Here is a 19,133-nt window from a genome sequence, read left to right as displayed (position 1 = left end):
AAATAAAATAATATACATGACTATATTAAGCTCAAATAATTAAGGCAAAGAACAAGTTGTCCTTAGGTTTCTTATCCGCACTGTTTCCATCTGAAATTATAGTTGCTAATCTACCAGACTTCCACAGAAATGGACAATGTATAAAAATAATACTATTTACACCTTGCATTGAGAAGCCTACATGAAGGATGAGGATACATGTGGGTACAATCACCTATCACTGTTTATACCATCCAAGTTTCATACAGCTGTGTCCTGCCACTCCCCAGCAATTACTTAAGAGAATACACTCTTACCCTTGGATTTTAAACAGAAAGTCTAAGTCATACTCCTCTAGATGAATGTGAAACCGACCGTGTTATGTGGAACAAACAGATTAAATGCAAATATGTTGCAAGGAAGAGATTAGAGCTGAACAACCTGCATCGCCACTAGCCTTCAAAATGTTGGGCTTTTGCTGGGTTTTGTGTTTTGGGGTTTGGTGGCAGGGGAGCAGGTAAGAGGAAAAAAGTAGTTTTTAAAATGGGGGTATTAGAAAGGCAAGTCACGTATTTCAGTCTTTTTCCTAAGTGGTTAAAAGAACTATGCAGCAGCTCCACAACCCTTTTTATATGTACACCTGGGAAGAATACTGAATCCTGTTACTTTCCCCAGTGTTACCCTGATGTGGTTTAGACCAGATGTTTAAATGTTACAGTATGTACATTTTCTTCTCTTCTTCCAAGGCAAAAGCAAAATAAGAGGAATATTTGACTTCACTCCACAAGAGACCTATTTAATAGTTTGGTGGTTATGTAAGTAAAGGTAGCTTGGCTAAGTCAATGTTGACGACATACAGAACGACATGATCCTAATGAGTTGGAAAATATTGGCTCTCATGAGATTCAACCAGATGCTACTGCGCTGAGAAAGCTACTGTATTATTGAATTTCATTTTTATGAGGTAAAATTTATTATTCAACCATTAAGGTATCCCACATGAAATCTTGCATAAAATAGTTTTACAGTTACTTTCTGGAAAGTAGATTTTATTTTAACTTTAAGACATCATTTACATGAGGGATTCAAATGCCTATTTGATCACCTTCAATAGAGAAATGTAAGGTCTGCAAGCAATTTTCCCAAAAATACCAGATTAATGGAACCGAACTGTCAACAAAATAATGAACTACCTGAATGGGACAAGGAAAAAGTGGTAGCAAGTTCCAGTTTTCCAGAGTAAACTAAAGCCATGTGTGACTGTGTATATGTTTTCTTGGCAGGCTGAAATAGTTAGAAACTGAGTATTTCAGGTACCTACTAACAAATAACGAAAAAACAGACTGTAAAATTATGCCATAGGATTAAATTATGCTCAACCTTTGAAATATATTAAGTGTCACTATTTTTCTAAAATTTTGGTATTTTGTATACTTTTTATTAAAAATATTCTATAATAATAATTGTAAAAGACTTTTATTAACATCAATACATTCACTTGCAAAAATGTAGAGAGCACGATGCATTTCAGATTCATGTTTGTTTCCACACTTAACAGTAGATGAAACGCAAAAACCGGGATGTTTCACAGGCATGCACAAGCGGAAGAACGAACAAATTATTGAACTGACATGTAACATACTGTTGTGCTTGTATACCAACAGGATTATAAAATAAAACCAAAAGACAAACAAATTTCCAAAGAGCTCTGTGGGTTGAAGACTGCTTTTGTTGGGGTTTTTTTTTCTGTTTTAGATGTAATGCATTATCAAAAAGTTGATAATGCCTTTTTCTTGACCCATGAAAAAGAGCAAACAGTTATTTGCAGGTGTTTTATTTATCCATTTCTTATTTTGCATTTTGTCACTTTGTATTCCAATCTACTATTTTAAATTTCCTATTCTTTTTGTTCTGTCACAACTCTTATTTTAGGCAGTATGAATATCTTTCTTGTACATTCAAATGTTAAAGCTTATTCAAGTAATAAGTTTCTTTGTTTATATTTATCTCATTTTTTTAATTGTCTTGACTTATCTAAACCCTAAAAATACCAGCTGATATTTGAAAAGAACCTTTGCCAAGCAGGCATTTCAAACTATGGATTACAGAAGTGCTCAAGTGTCACTGCAATGAAGGGAGTTAATTGCTTTCAAAAAAACTGTTAAGCCATTACCTATATCTTTAAATTCCAAATCAGTCATAATTAAAAATCTGCTCCTAGTAGAATGAAGTAGTCTCAATGAAGGCATAATATTTAAACATATTTACAATAAATATCTAGTGTAAAAAACATATATCCTCCTTGAAACACTCTTTTTACATGTCCTCCCCAAGTTCTGAGCTCAATCAGCTAGGCCAGCACTATAGAAATCTTTTTATTGGTAGTTCTAAGATACCAGACCTTACTAATATGAGAAATACAAATTTTTAGTAGTACAGGCACCTCATTCTTAAATCCTGACAGAAACTAAATACACACCACTTGCCTTTGAGACCTCAAGACTTATTTTTTCAGACAGCTTTGCTTTGGACAAGTTAATCAAAAGAGAAATTCTTGTACTAGCCGATGAAGAGAACAAGTCTAATAACCAACAAACCATGAAATACTTGAGGGAAGTGTTTTCTCCTCATAGAAAAAGGTTTCTGGAGAGCAGTGGGTGGAAGACAGGTGAGGGATATAAGAATGTTAATCTTCAAGCAATTTTCCCTTCCTGGTATTCCATGAATCTATTCCCAACAAGAATTTGTACAGGAAAGAGCCTGAGAGTTCGTTCTGAAACCCTATAAGGCCTTCAGCCTAAATTAGTTCTGAAGGAAGTTTTGGAGCAGAAAAACATTTCTGCTCCAGATGAAACCGCAGAATGGAATCCCAGATACTAGCCATGGATTGTGTTTTGTGGTGACACACAGTGCAGAGCTCCCGTTTTAAACTACACCCAGGGCAAGTTTTTCAGCACCTAACCAGCAGACAGGTTCCCAAAGAGGCCTCCATCCCCTGGGAGGCTCTCCACAGCATGGCAAAGGCCAACAGTCATGGGCCCTTCCCTGAAGTTCTCTCCTCCTCCTGCAATTCATGTATCTGTACTTGTCTTTCTATTACATTTTGGCTTTCTTAACTTCAACTGCTTTTCTTAACTCTTTCTACCCGCTTCTCCTTGCTTTGTCTTCCCCTGCATCTCTCTTACTTTTTTACTAGTTGAGCCTCTTTGTACCTTTCACCTTCCTTCCAATTTTTTCTTCTTTTCCCCCCTAATACATCTGTTCTTCTTTCCCTACAGCATGTCTTAGCCCATAGTGTAATCATAGTTTCAGTGATGCAATTTTAAAACTGAAAAAGATGGCTGTGTTGGAAAAAGCATAACACCATGGACCATAATTCCTGCTAAAAAATCTATGCCAAGATGATACAAAAGCTTGTGGTATCACTTTTGAGTTTAAGTACTACTAAATCAATATATTATGGAGACACATCACTCGCTCACAAAAAGCACCTGGCACAAAGCCTAATAAAGACAGAAGGAGCTCAGCAGCAACCGCTTTGGACCAACAACGCTTCAATCACCACACCAAAAGTGGTAATACAGATATAGGCAGTTGAGGAAGATGTAGGTGAGGCGTGTCAAACTCATTTTTACCGGGGATGACATCAGCCTCGTGGTTGCCTTCGAAAGGCCGAAGGTAATTGTAGGACTGTATAAATGTAACTAGTCCTACAAGGCCTACTAGTCCAATAAATGTAACTAGTCCTACATTTATACAGTCCTACAATTACCTTCAGCCCTTTGAAGGCAACCGTGAGGCTGATGTGGTTCCCAGTGAAAATGAGTTTGACACCCCTGAGTAGGCTATCTAAACAAATGCAAACATCAGACTAGCTATGTGCAAGCAGTATACAATAGATGAAAAATTTCAAGTCTCAGTATGTTTTCAAAACTAACAGAACAGATCTGGAAGGGTAACACATAATTAGAACATTTCTGTAGGAGGGCTCAGTGTGTCCACAAAGGGGAAAAAAGCATGGTGGTGTACCATGTACCAAGAATGTGCAAAATCCGGTGATCCAGACTGCAGGCAGGCAGATTTGCTGGAAATCTCAGGGTAACAGTAGATGATTACAAATAGGAAGAAACTACATAAGCCCCCTTTTTTTTTTTGTGAGAATAATGTCTGGGCAGGGCTTTTTTATTTATTTTTAACAGGGGGATAAGAATCTAGATAGAGACATAGCTGTTTATCCTGCTCTACTTCTAATTAGTTAGAAAGATGGCTTTTAGGAGTTGGAAGGTAGAAGATACTTTGGACAACAGTGCTCATGAAACACACAGTTTATGATTCTTGTAACAGCAGAATGATAGCAATGAATTTCAACAAAGAGAACCCCCAGAAAACAGAAGAAAGTGAAGACAATGAAATCTTTAATTGTATTGTTAATTTTTCCTGCAAGAGTACTACAATTTCATTGAAACAAAATCAGAAAAAGCTAAGGAACAAAGGCAGAGAGCTATAAAAGAAAATTAAGCAAATGTGTTTATACTTGCATTATTTGCATAAAATTGATCAAAGAAACAATCCACAACACCACGAGGATTGAAAGCTGTTTTCTTGAAGCACTTTTGTACTACTTCTGTGCATATCTAAAAGTGAGCTGTGGTCAGATGGAAAACACCATAGGATGGACAAAACAGCTTCTGTTTCCATGAGATGTTACATTATACAATGAAAGCTCATCTGTATACCCAAAAGAGATTCTCGGAGAGGAAGCCCAAATAATACCCTTCCAGGCTACTCCCAGGCCCACTGCAGGAGCCACCAGGCCACCACAGGCCAACTGGCACAAGCCTGGAGGAGCACAGGGGCACACCAGGGCAGGCAGGAATCCGAGTCATGGACTCCCAAGGAAGATTTATGTGGGTGAAACCAAGCCGAATGTTAGTAACAGAATACCAGTGAGCAACCGATGTGCTTTGTTTGCTGAAGAGTTCCTTATTGACTACGTTATCCTCATAGTTACTTCACAAAAAAAAAAAAAGCTGAAATTCCAATTACAGCCAGGTTTTATCAGCAGTTCACACACATACACGTCACTGTTAAAGTATATGGAAGGTGACACTACACATAAGGATGATTTTCAACACAGCATGATACTACATTTTACACAAAGGTATTCCAACAAAAGGTAGCACACTTACAGAATCAACCAAGCCAAGAACTAGGGCCGAAGGGCAGACAGCAACCATTTCACAGCCTTGAACTCAAAGCTGCCTTATCTGGTTGATACGAAGTACAACTACAGAAGTATAAAATTTACCAGGTCAAGCATTAAGCCACGAACAAGAGAAGATCAAAACGAGTATACTATACTGTTCATTTACTTTATTTTAAGTACTTAAAATGTGTGCTCCAGATTTCTATTCTGCAGATATATTGTTAGCACAGTTGTATCACAGTTCATTGAAATGAAGGACTGAAACATGTTAAATGATGGAATGGGTTAGTTTGGAACTGTGCAAACCCTAAGACCATCTGAAATGATCAAATGACTGGTTTTCCCCCCATTTCTTTGAGGTGTGCATTATAAACCTGCTACCTTCAGAAGCACCAGTTCTTGAAAATAAAGCCTCACAATCTCATTCATAGGTGACCCCCACAGAATCGAGGAATGAAGAGAACCAGTGACTTTGGGGGAAAGAACGAAAAACTAAGCACTTGAAACAGTTATTCCAAGGGTTACACACCTGAAAATACAACAGTTCTTTGGCACCATTAGATCAACACAGATTTAACTTGGGAAAAACAAACAAACAAAAACCATAAACAAAAACAAACACACACCCAAAAAAACCCCACACCACAAAACTCCACACAAACACACAACAGGGCTGAAAAAAGAAAATACGACTAAGAAAAACAGGACTTCCAGTAGTAGTCTAATCTACCATTTTGCCTTAAGTCACTATTTACTACGTCTGGATCATTCTCCTTACACATTCTGTAAGACTGGTAATGATGGAGATTCCAAAAGATCTCAATTATTCTTGTTATATTATTTATCTGTTGTCAATAAACACAATGAGTCTAAACAATAGTGGGTCTAAATTATTCTAGCCTGCATAGAAATATTAAACAAAAAAATGTGTCTTCTTCTGGATCACCTTTATGCACTTGAAGTCTATGGTCTCTTCTGTAAACTGGCCAAAATCCTTAATTTATTCCCCAAATTCATGGGTCTTTTGCCAAAGGATGAGAGGTAACCAATTTCATTATTTATATCATCATCACTGAGACTTGCATATCTTCAGCAATTTCACAACAGTTAAGTAACATATATTTATGAAACTGGATGAGAAACATCTGCAGCCCTCAAAAAAAAAAATCAATGCATGCCATTGATTAATAAGGCTCTTAATACTCCAGATTTTTTTATTTCCTCCAACAGCTTCACCTCTGAATGATCTTAAGTTAACAACATTGCACCATATAAGGCAGCAAGCGTGGATATTTCAGATGAGGGAAGCATGGAAAAATTGTCCTGCATGGGAAAATTAAATGCATCCAGAAATTGGTGCCAAGGAGTGAAGCTGGGTGGCTTAGCTTACATCCTGGATTTTAAGCATAAGCTATAAATACCCATATACACACAAAAAACATTCTGTCTGTTAACTACTGTAAGTAAAAACCTGGATTTAAAGGCTATAGCTGTGTGCACATTCACCAGAAGTGCTCTGTACCATAATAAATACTTAACCAAAACCATCACATATTTACCTGAAGTTTGGAAAACCTCATTCAGTAAAGCTTCATTTACCACCACCGAACTGACACTTCCAACAGGATGACACCAGCTCTGATAAATAGTTTGAAGTAGAAGGGTTTGAGCTCTAGTTGCTTGAATTGTCAAATTAGGAAGCTCAAATATGCCTTCTGTCAATGGGACATGAGCTCGCTTGGTCCTGTTTAAAATATTGAAAGAAAAAAAAAGGAAAATTGTTACTTTGCTGGATAAAAACCAAGTTAAAAACTTAGTCACAGAATACCAGACTATATGCAGTCAGCTTATAAGGCTAGAGCTGTGTGCCTGTTATATTTCTTCGTGCAAGAGCTGATCCTACTTACACTGAAATCTGTTCAAAAATTCAATTTTCTGATTTTATTTAAAAGCTTACAGTGAATCACTAAGTGAGATCTGTCCAGTAATAAAATAGAAACATACAAACAATATCTATACGACCAAATACAAAGAGCTGACATAGAGCTCCTTAAGCGATTCTAATATTTTTCAATGCCTTTTACCTTATAATTGTGGAGGTGGAAGAGGTGGGGACAGGCATTGGGAGGGTAGTGCAAGGTAAAGAACATTCTGTTTGGAAATAGAGTTCTTCTGTAGACAATGTAGTCCACTATCAACAACAAGGCTCTACCACAACTACAGAAAAGTCAGCACATTACTTTTTCTTCCTAATATATACACTATTACCTGAGAGTAGGCAACAGATTGATTTGCTACATTCAACAAAAACTTCAAAGATTCTTTAATATTCTCATTTTGGAGCCTTTTCCTGCAGCATATTTACATTACTATTCTTGCTCTCATCACCTCCTGCTGCATCACCGAGATGTGCTTTTTATGCTATTTAGCATTATTTTATCTAGTGTGGCCAAAATATAATCACTGATGCACCAATTGGCTCATTCTCATTCCAGAGCATCTCCTCCATTAGAAGAGTTTAGGGAGAAGCCTAAATCCACATGAAAATTAACACTATCAGGTTAATGTTCCATTGGGAATCAGACTCTCAAATGAGGGAAAGCTGCTCATACAATCTGTTAGCCCAGGAAAAAAAGAATCCTTTACCAAAATGTTTGAGGAACTGAAAATGTAAAGACATCCCCTGGCAGACATTGAATGCCTCTTTAGATCAGCAAAGTCAAAACCTTCCAAGGAACTCTCCCAAGCAGTCCCAATATGCTGCATCTCCATCTGGCTCCACAAGAAAATGTTTGCAGCCATCTCACCTAACAGAGGTGACATCCTACCAGCAGTAGACACTCTGCAGGAGGCTTCATGAATTCAGAAAACGGCCATTCCTCATGCTCAAACTCTAAAATCTGTAACAGCATGAAGTGACACAAAATTCTGGCAATAATGAGTAGACTTCCTTCCACATTCTGCACCTGACTGGGACAGTGGCCCTTCACCAAGAAAACTGTGAAGAAAAATCCCATCATCAGTTCTCAGATCCATTATCATTATCATCAAGATGAAGAAGCAGAATAGCAAAACATTCTGCTGCTAACACTTTAGGCCAATAAGCTGCAGATAAGGCCTGTGTGACACATGAAATGTGGTCTGGAAAGAAGCATTTGAGCAGCAGAAGACATGTATCAACTACCACGCTGACAGGGTGGTACAGCCAAAGGTAACGTCATCACTTTGAATTTGGACTTGCACACTCAAGCATTCATCCTAAGTCACAAACAGATCTCCTCCCTCAGTTCCTCATCAATATCAGGAAACAGCTATCTTAAAACCATTTTCTCTGGAACAAGAAGAATTAATCTCATGAAGTGTTAGATACCAACAGTATAAACATACATCCATATCTAAGATGGCTGTATAGACTATTTTAAGGTAAAAGGAAAGAAAACAGCATTCATATACCTAACAGAGATCCATTCATTCTAGATCTGAGGATTAAACAAACTGCTTTCTGCAGGTCACTATTTCTGCCCACTGCCTATAAAAGATTACGATAATTATCTCTGTTGCGGATGTCTACACCACAGATCAAAGTTTCATAGAAAAAGTCCATCCGCAAAAGCCAATTCCATCGTTCCTCACTAAAAATAAAAACAAGGGAATAAAAGAAAAACTGATTCCTATGAAAGAAGATACTTAAGACTCCCAGAAAATGGATATAAATACAGATGGAGGACAAAGAACAAACAAAACCAGACATTGTAGCCTTCTGTAATAGTAATCTGTATTCTTCAGGCCAAGGTTTTTCAACATCATAAAGCTCGGAATCAGGACTACCTGTCTCAAAAATGTTGAGAAGGGGGAAGAAACAGGCATCAAGACTATCTATGAGTTGCAAGTCATTTGCAGCTAATGACGCAGCTGTGCTGCCAGCTTCAAATGCTGTTTGCAGAAAAAAGCATGGATGAAGGAAAAATATTTCATGATTATATGGGAGAACTTGGCCTTGTGTCTTTGTGCCTGGTAGTAGAAATTTCCTTCAGAATTAAGAAAAATAAAAGCAGTCTACTGTTTGAATGAAGCAGTCAGTCTTTGAAGTCTGGAACTACCATATTTTGGATTAGTACAGCTTCTGTTGCTAGAAGAATCAAAATTCATTAGAAGCCTTTTCAGAAGAGAGCTTGTATTAGCCTTGTTTGATTGTTTTTATAGCAGTCACTGACACCAAACAGCAACTTCGAACAAGAAAAATTACATTTGTCCTGTTCAGGGAACTAAGCTTCCCCTACCCGCCTTTTGTGCTGACAGACAGGCGAAGATCTTTCTAGGAGCAGACGAGACACTGCCCTCGCTGCCAGGGATCACCACTCTGTCAACTGCAGCACAGTCGGTCACCAAACGGATGAGAAATATCCATACAAAACTCCTGAAGCTCTTCCTGTCTCCCAGTTTGAAGTTCCAACACACCACATACCTTTCCTGAAGATGTCCCTTCCCCAAAAAGTACAAACATCACAGGTGGCTGTCTGAGAAAAGAATGCAACCACACATCTGAAATCTGGTGGTGCAAGAAAGCCATCTAAACAAACATTTTTGACTACACTTTAAAAAATAAGCTAGTTAGAAAATCATTAATTTAAGAAGATACAAAATAAAAGCTGAAAATAATACTAGTCTTAAGTGATGTAACAGGGAAATATGCTGCCTTGTTAAGAAAAACTGAAGAAAAGCACTTGGGACTGAGATAGACAGCTGAAAGGGGCTAACTGCCTGGGACATATTCTGACAATTCCTACCACAGAACACGCACGAGAGGACACATGAAGTTCACTCACTTGTGGACACAATTAGATAAAACACATCTTCCATTTCAGCTCCTCAAATGCGCAAACATTCCTCTGTGTAAAATGTACATCTATCCATAGAGTCACTAGAAGAAAAGCTCTGGATTCCATTAAAAGCACAGGTGGACTCTGCAACACTCTCGCCTTATCTAATGCTGGTCCCAAGTTAGGATTCAAACTTGCTTTCCTATAATTTCTTAGAGTCACTGTCATTTATCAACTTAAGCTGAAAAGGTGCGCATAAGTAAAGGAGTATATAAGGTGATTCTGTACTTAGGAAAATGCATCCCTGTAAAACAAAATACTATATACACGATAATTTTTAAAAAAAAATTTAAACTCAAGATTAAACAGACAGCACAAACCGTTAACTTTTATGTAGAACTGAAGTTGGAAAACTAGATATGCATGTTAGCAAAGCTTTTGCAGGAGTTACATGGAAAGACATATAATGCATGGTGGTATCAATCAGAATGTTTCCTAGTAATTGTTTTTATCAAGCCATGATTTGAGATCTTTTATTGTTTCTCTCATTGTACAGTGCACTGAAACTTTTCCTTTCTTCCCTTTTCCTTTCTGTTTTTTCCTTTAGTAATCCTTTCAGATAACTTATATTTCCTACTTTTCCCTTTTTTCCCTACTATTTTGGTGGATTAAAAATAAATGTTTCAGAAAGAAGTGTCTGAATATTTCAAAAGACGTAGAAAAACCTCTTCAGCAAAATTCAGGATGAACATGACCGCAATAATTGCATCTAAAAAAACCACATTTGTATGAATAAATTCAGGTACTTTGGCGGGGTGCCAGCTGTGAAGAGCTGTGACAATCACAGCGTACAATTTGACAGCGGAAAAGATTTTGCTTTAAAAGTTTGACCATTTGTTTAATACATATTACAGCTACTGTACCGAATTATGCTAAATTTAAAACTTAAAAGTTTCACATAAAATAGTCCCTTACGGGTAATAACAGTGTATGAGGGGTTTTTAACAATATGCAAATTCTATGCTTATTGTACTTTACCAATCCCATAGGAATAAAGTCTACTGGTCCTTTTCAGATAACTTTGAAGGAAGGGGAAGTTGAAGAAAATAGGGGTTTTTTTTAATAGAGGAAAAAAAAAAAAAAATCAAGGCTAGGGAAGTATTGTACCATGTGTGCAGCAAATGTTGCTTAAAGGAAATTTTAACTAGACCTGGCTAGTGATGAAAGTACATTTATAATTCAGGATTTATTATAATAGTTTTGAAACAAAATAATGCATTTAAAAGAACTTAAAATACAAGTTTGCTACCAAACTGCACCTGTTAATACAGAAAATCCATCATTAATAAGGTACTGAGCTATATTTAAACAAGTTTTATGACCCAAGAGATATATTCAAGCAATAAGTGAAAATACAAGTACAAATATTTTTTTCAGTAAACCAACTCAGATCTGTGTTTCTATATTGTATCATTAAGTTTGTGCTAAGCAACTGAATGTGACTTCGTATCAAAACTCATCACCATATTAAAACAGTTATGGCACATAGTTGGAGTCTAAACCCACTATTTAAATTGCACTTTAAAACTATAACAACAATAGAAATAATTATTTCACAAATCTTTACACTCAAGAGTTAAGATGCAGTTCTGAACATATGTTCATTTAACTGAACAGGTTAAAAAAACTACCAATTCAAACACTCTTCCCCAGGGGAAAATAAATCCTAATGTAACTAGCAGGATAGGCTACTCATTAAAGCTGAACTTGGACAAGTTCCAGAATAAATTTAAGGAAATATGAACAAGCCAGTCTTGCTGTGTAGTGGCATGGAGTGAAAATGAATCTGTCCTAATTAAATGATTTTTAAATACACTTTGGTTGTACCTGGTTTGCTGACAAACTGTAATACAGACTTGCTGAAATATTTGGATAAATCTGGCGTCCCATTAAAGAAAATAGTTTTCCTCACTGTTTTTGAATGAAAACATGAATTGGTCCTTATTACACACCATGCATAGGCACCAAGATAACCAATCCATGTAAGTTCACAGGTCTGCTATGAAATATTTTCAGTTTGTAGACTTTAGGAACAGCAACTCATTCTTTTAAAATCAACACCTCAGAGTGATTGAAAGAATATAGCGGTGAACAGCTGGCTCCAGAGGTTTATATAGAGTCCCCAACTGCAAAGCTGGAACCTGCAAAATGTTTCCAAAAATTTAATTTTTGTTATTACTCATATCCTGTACAGTAAAATACGATTAGTTCATTTTTTCCAAAATAACAAAACCAGTAACCTGCTACTAGAACCCAGCAAATGTGCCTTAGACGAACCTGAATGCAATTTAAATGCCTAAATTATTTCAGTCAGCATTTGCACACCTTTCCTCTTAGGCAAACAGAAAATGTATTCTGCTTTTACATGCAATATGAACAAAGGCTTCATCTACATACCTACCACAAATCCGAATTTCTACTTAATCTGATCTTTCATACAAATTTAAAGAAAATTACAATTTTGATCCTTTTTCTTAACATTTAAGCAACTATGATTGGGTAAGGGAAACAGTGTCTAGCTACTTAATGACAAATATCAAAACTCTGAAGGGAACATGCAAGGAGAAGAAGAAAGGCAAAGAAAGTTAACCACTACGGTCTTGGAATTATTATTTTTTTTAAATGCAAGACTGAAGTCACTACCTCTCACAATAAAAAAGTCATGCCACACATCTGCACATGCTACCACAATTTTTAGTCTTCAGATAGCAACGTACAGGTATTTGAGCTAGACGACTGAGTTAATTATTATCAAAAAATAATAATGAAGCCTGCTTTGAAACACTTAATTCCAAAAACATCTGCAAAACCAACATCTTCAAAACCTCTTCTGTTTTTCTACAGGCTTCACTAAAGGCTGTCTGATATGTCATCTCTTAACACAGGTGAATTTTCAGCAGCTGCCTTTGCCACGTATTTGTAGGAAACACTGCTAATCACACACGTCATTACAAGGGAGAAAACAACGAACTTCAAGATTCAGCAACTTTTTTCCATTTTTGATGAATTAAAAAAGATTGGTTTTAAATAATTTAGTTTGGTTTGTTACATCTGAACATTAACAATTATGATCATTAGATTTAAGATTATGATCGTTACATGTGAATAATAAAGCTGGTTTGTGAAGCAACAAGGACGTAAGCAGCAATGCCCTCAGTGGAACGGTTATTGTAACTTTATCTATAGCTGTGAGACACCAAGAGAAAATGTCGAAGGCTGCAAGAAAAAACAAAGACCTGTAATGTGAGTGTAGGAAAGTCTTAATTTCCCTCAGCTTGAATCCAGATGCACTAAGCGACAGATGAGTCTTTCCACCCACTGGAGTAGAAATTCAAGAAAGGCGGCAAGAAAGCAGACTGTCTCCGCTTCCAGTCAAGTCATTGCCTATGTGCTTCAAAATGCAACAAATTTGAACTAAAAATCTGTTGATACCAGAAAGAGATAACCCAACAAGGGGTTGGGTTTTCAGACTTACTTTTGGACACACGATAAACTATGGTGGCTGCTGAAACTGTAATGCAGGAGCACATTAAACCTGCAGCTGTATTAGAGAAACATATTTAGGATGTTTAGATCAAATTCAGCTTACTGGCTTTGGAGAACCTCAATGGGACAGATGCCAGGGATCCGTCTAAACTGCCATCAAACTGCAAGTGGAGATCAGTCATTAATTGCTATTTCTTCCTTTGAAAAAAAACCTCCTTTTCTAACCACCAGTTAATACTTGTCTTCAGGAAGGATCTTTAAAGTGAAATGACCAATATAAAAAAGAATAAATTTCCAAGTTCTCTGCTCTGAGATTACAACATGAGCCCTCAGTCTTCTTTATGTCCTTAATATATATGGTTAGCTTTACACACATCAACCACCAACTGTACTTTGTGCATAAAGTTATATCTTTGAAGAACTGTGTCTTCAGAACTCCACAAGGGCGGGGGAGAGGGGAATAAGAAAATAAGGGATAAGACACTCTCCTCATGGAATGCAATTAATGCCAGTTCAGGACATTCTTACTTACACTTTAAACATCTATCTTCTGCAAGAAGGTCTGTAACTTTTTTTACTTGTATCTAGGAATTTTCATGTATATGATTGTTGATATTAGTGGGGACAAGAGAGGGATATGGCATTTAGGTGCACTGTGTCCAAGGATATCAAAATATAAAGACCATGAGGAAAAAAACAAACAAACACACACCCCCCAACACAGTACTCATTACAGCAACCAAAGATCAAAACATCTGAAAGGAAACATGGACTTTCTGTAGGGGACCACTGGCTTGATGAAGGTAGTATGGAGAGAATCATACCAGAAGCAGAGCACTTTTACATCTACTATGAGTTGTGTTTTATAGCTTTTCAGAAGAACTAGCTCCTACTCAGAAAAGCAGCAATGCCAAAATAAATTCAATCATTGTCATTTACCTCCTGTTTCCATGGGGGTTGGGGAAATCAGCTGGAACCTGGAAATGCTCTAACTAAACAGCTGCAGATGACCAAGACCACCAAAACCCCCAGAGGTAACCAGGTGAAGGTTGCTAATGGCCATAAACCTCCTAACAGCAAAGATCTATGTTTACTAGACCAAAACATGTGCTACATTTTTTTTGGTAGCTTTTGTGAATCCAGTATCACTGCTTTGGATACCACAGTGTAATCCAGTCTCAGTAGCCACGGGGGTGGAACAGGGTTCAGGGAACTGCCTTCCACAGAGCAGCCTGCTTTACTGTCCAGAGAAGCAACCTCTCCCTCTACCCTCCCTCTCGTTTTTCCTCTCCTCCTTCCCCCTTCACGCACTCCCAGAAGCAGCAGCAGCAACAGCCATTAAATCAGTCCTCTAAATCTGCCACATGGAGCCATTTGGTTGCCATTAGCAGGTAAAACAGGATGCCAGGAGGGCTCAGAAACATGCCGGCGCTCAGTGAAGAACACAGCACTGACAAAGACAGTTGTCTGCTGAACACTATGCCACAAAACAGGAACGGGACACAAAGGCTGCTGCTGTGTGACAAGGACATCCACGCTTAACCTGGTGTCATCAGGGGAACGAGAGCGATGCTGCGGCAGCAACTGCTCCAGCATCCTCCCCTGGATGCAGAGGCGGGAGCAGCCGCCCGCACGGAAACCATCCCACCTGCAGGAAAACCACACAGGCAGCTCAGCAGCTAGTACTGCAGGCCTCTGCTAGAGATTTCTGGAGAACAAGGAATATAATTTTGAAGGATAGACTTTTGTTTAATTGCTAGGAGCACAATTAAGGGGTTTTGATATAGATTTCTATCCAATATGCTCTTTTAAAATTGCACTCACTATTTTGTTTTTAGGTTGCTGTTGAATTACCTTTCTAATTTCCAGCAGAGCTGCAAAATTTGGCATCTTAAATACAAATTAATTACGTCCAACTAAATTTATTTCAAAACATGCAAATATTTCTTTTGTTAGTCTATTCCATTCTACTAATCATTTCAAGTTTCTAACTCTTTTCCTTCCACAAATTTGCAAAGATTTTCCTCTTTGCTATTTCTTGCAACATTTCAGAAATTATCAAACATGTTCGAAAGTTACATAAATGTTATTTACAAGAAAACAGCCCAGCTCATAGGCCCTATCTATGGTAAGGACATGATATCAGAAGCTACTTAAAGAAAACATTAAGTCTCAGCAGATGCATACTACTTTTACTTCAAACACTACAATTACTGTTAAATCTAAATGTATCATCTTAAGCACTGACTATGACATTGACTTTACACCATTTTTTCCTCAAGAATAAGACAAACTTTGAAGCAGATTCTATGGGCATAGGTTTTTTGTGTTCAGTTTTGGTCTGTTCACTGTCAGTCTCATTATGTCTGTTCAATTACTTAAAAACCCCGCAAGCCCTAGCGAGTCTTCAAGACCAAAGTTATCACATACACACATACTGAAGAAAAGATACTGTCAGTAAAACACAGTGTCAGAAAAACACTTTATTGCTGTAACATAAGTACACAGCCAAATCCATGATGGATGCAAAATAAAAGTTAGAGTGTAGCAAATACATGTACTTTCAGAGCAAGAGATTAAGTCAGTTACAGCATTATAACAATTCCATTTTCCCTTTTTTTAAAAATTAAAAATACAAAATCAGATTCTGGGTTCTGTGATTCTGCATATATATGCATATTTCTTGACTATCATGCTTACCAAATATATTTCCTTCTGATTGTTCATTTTGGAATCAGTCATTAAACTCCAATAAAATGCTAGTTCAATATCAGCAAAGAAAACTAATTTATGTTTAAAAAGTGTACTTTTTAAAAAACATATGTTATAATGAAAAAAACCTCTGGTTAACTGAAAAATGAATCCACAGTTCTTGTATTGTCCTAACCACCATAATCCTTTCCATTTCTTGCATCAATATCAGAAGCACCTGCAACATACATAACTGATTTCCAAATCTATTCTGATGAAGAGATTTTATTCTCAAAGTTTTCTGTTTAAGGGCCTCATCCCACATAAGCCTGACTGTAGTTGTTCTCATTTTTCCTTTTTTGCTCAAGTTGCCCTTTAACATTCTCATCCAAAACATGTCATACTAACAAATCCTGTTCAGAAACTGGGAGCTCATGTCCTTGAAGATGAAAGCGCAACGGAATTCAGACAATGCCGACCCAACATAGAGGCCCAGTGGAGGTCCACACATTAGCATGCGTTCATTCAATACAGTACCTGCTCCTCGTGCATACAGCTGACAGAGTACTTAAACTTATTTTAAAAGGCGTTGCTAAAGAAACAACTTTTAAAAAAATAAAGCTATAAACAACTAGGATAAAAGTGCTTGAGGAAAAATGGTGAGGATGTTTCTTTGTACACAAACAGCCTAGAACCAAAAGACACATCCTGATCTATGAGAAGGACTATTCCCATAGAAGAGGAAAAAAAAAAAAGGTACAACTGAGTCCCAGAGAGAATAAGCATGAGGAAAACACAGCAAACAAATGATGCTGGACACAGGACAGTGTGGTCTTCTGCCTAGAGATGAACACAGATAAAGTAAAGCTGCTAAGGTATTACAGACAGCTGAACAGGTGAATATGCAGATAAGCCTTTATATCTGGTTTATTTGTTGCTCTGAGTGAAGATAAATGCAGGGGTTTTTTTAATAAAGTGGTTTTAGTCACAATTTGTCATGGTTATCAAATTCAAACAAGTGTCACATTAACATGCTTGCAAAAATAGGTGCAAAATTTAGGACTACAGAGTTTCTAATATCTCATTCCAGGTAGAAATGAAGCCTACCACTTGTGAGTGACGCTCTTCAGAGCCAAAGAAGGAAATGCTACAGCTTGTCCAGAAACATAACAATGCTCCATAAGTGTAATGAAGGTAACCATAAAAAGATAAGAAAAAAAATCAGCAATTCTATAAAGCTTGGTCAATAACCATATAGGTTATTCAAGAAGCCTTTAAATACGCAGCGTTGGTGAAAGAGGAGTATTTGGTACACAAGGTGAATAATACCATTTCAGAAACACAATTCTACAGGGAACTATACTAGAAGTCCTAATGCATGAAAGACAATATGATTTTTTCTTCAAGTTACTGTATTTAACAACTACAGATTTTTTAAAACAGTCCTTTCAATCCTATCAACTCCCATGGCATTTTCTTAAAAGCAAGATGCAAAGAAAAAAGTGAAAAAAGAGAACAACTGTAACACTGAAGTACACTCCTACATAATGACCACCATTTGAATGGGGCTGGCTAGCAGGATGCCACCACAGTCGCCGTCCATGCCCTTCAGTTTCAGGATGAGCATTTCAAGCAGGTTACATCCTTAACTTGCCAACAAAGCAAGGCCAAGCGCAGGCTCCAACACCACTCCGTGGCTGCGCACGCTGTTACCTGCCAGTTTGGGGCCATGGCAGCTGGCACTTGCTCAAACAACACTGAAGGGCCCGAGCACACCAAAAGCTGTCCCCAGGCTGAAGTCTGATCATATTCTTCTTAGCTTTATGTTTTTACTTTTTCCTCCTGTTGGGAGTGGAAGGGGAAGCCACAGGTAGGCATGTGGATGTTAACTGAGCCACAGGAGGCCACATGGCCTCAGGGCCACAGACAGATTTCTGGAGTGTTTTATTCGGTAGTCTGGATGCCCCCTCAGAGACTGTATTTCTCTTTGTGATTCACAGATACACTTAAAAGGGGGGGGCAGGGGGAAGCCACCAAGTTGCAGGCAAAATTCTGGAGAAACAAAAGGACAAACACTGTGTGTGAAGAATTGCCACCAGTGGATCTTTCCAGACAGAGTTTACATGGGTAAAGCCTCATAAACTCAGAATATAACTGAAAATCGTGAACAGACATTTCCCCCAGATAGTGGCAACACTAAGAGAAACAGAATTTCCACATGCCAGCAATCCAAAAGCAATATAAATTAGGGATTCAAATTTTCTTTAGTATTTATGCTTTATAACAGCACTTCAGCTTTAAGACAGTCAGTTTTTCATACTCTTCACCAGTCTCACGTAAACCAAAATGCAGCTTTAACCCTGAAAATCCTACACATTTTGAAATAAATACCTTTTACTTGTTTCTTGTACAAATGTCAGCAAGTACTGATGGCAACAGTTAAAACAACCAGGATAAAGTATTCACCATGTGCAATCACTTTCCCGAGACAGATATTAGTTAATAGGCTTAATTTACTTTCACTGAAGAGCCTTGACAATTAATTAGTCTAAATAACTACAGTGGAAACACTACAGATGACTGACCACTCGTTACTGTCAACTCTGCTGAATTTCCTCCTCATGGACAAAACTAAAAAAAAAATATGACTGCTTCCAATTTACATTGATTAAAAGAGCACTTTTAACAGACTTGCTGAATACTGACTGCCACATCTGCTGAGAAGCAGTAACATTAGATCTGAACTAGATTAAAAAAAAAAATATGAACTGGAGGTTTCCAACTGAAGTTAATTTGTTGTCACACTAATCAAGCTGCAAGCCATGTACTCAGAAAGCAAAACTCCTCCCCTGGGTAGAGGGTTGTTCTTGGTAACCAACCACAGCTCCTTC

At 37.5% G+C, this 19,133-nt stretch overlaps 1 protein-coding gene across 6 annotated transcripts in view; it reads right to left on the bottom strand.

The window, feature by feature from the left end:
* The window catches only part of VPS13B (vacuolar protein sorting 13 homolog B), a 459,420-nt gene that overhangs the window by 351,359 nt on the left and 88,928 nt on the right, over positions 1-19,133 (bottom strand). For all 6 annotated transcript variants that reach the window (XM_065627245.1, XM_065627244.1, XM_065627248.1 and 3 more), the window contains exon 17: positions 6,745-6,929. In XM_065627245.1, the coding sequence (XP_065483317.1) occupies positions 6,745-6,929 (185 nt within the window). The remainder of the gene's footprint in view (positions 1-6,744; positions 6,930-19,133) is intronic.

This window comes from Caloenas nicobarica, chromosome 2 (assembly GCF_036013445.1).
Source record: "Caloenas nicobarica isolate bCalNic1 chromosome 2, bCalNic1.hap1, whole genome shotgun sequence".
Lineage (NCBI taxonomy): Eukaryota > Metazoa > Chordata > Aves > Columbiformes > Columbidae > Caloenas > Caloenas nicobarica.
This window is presented reverse-complemented; position numbering and strand designations above follow the sequence as displayed.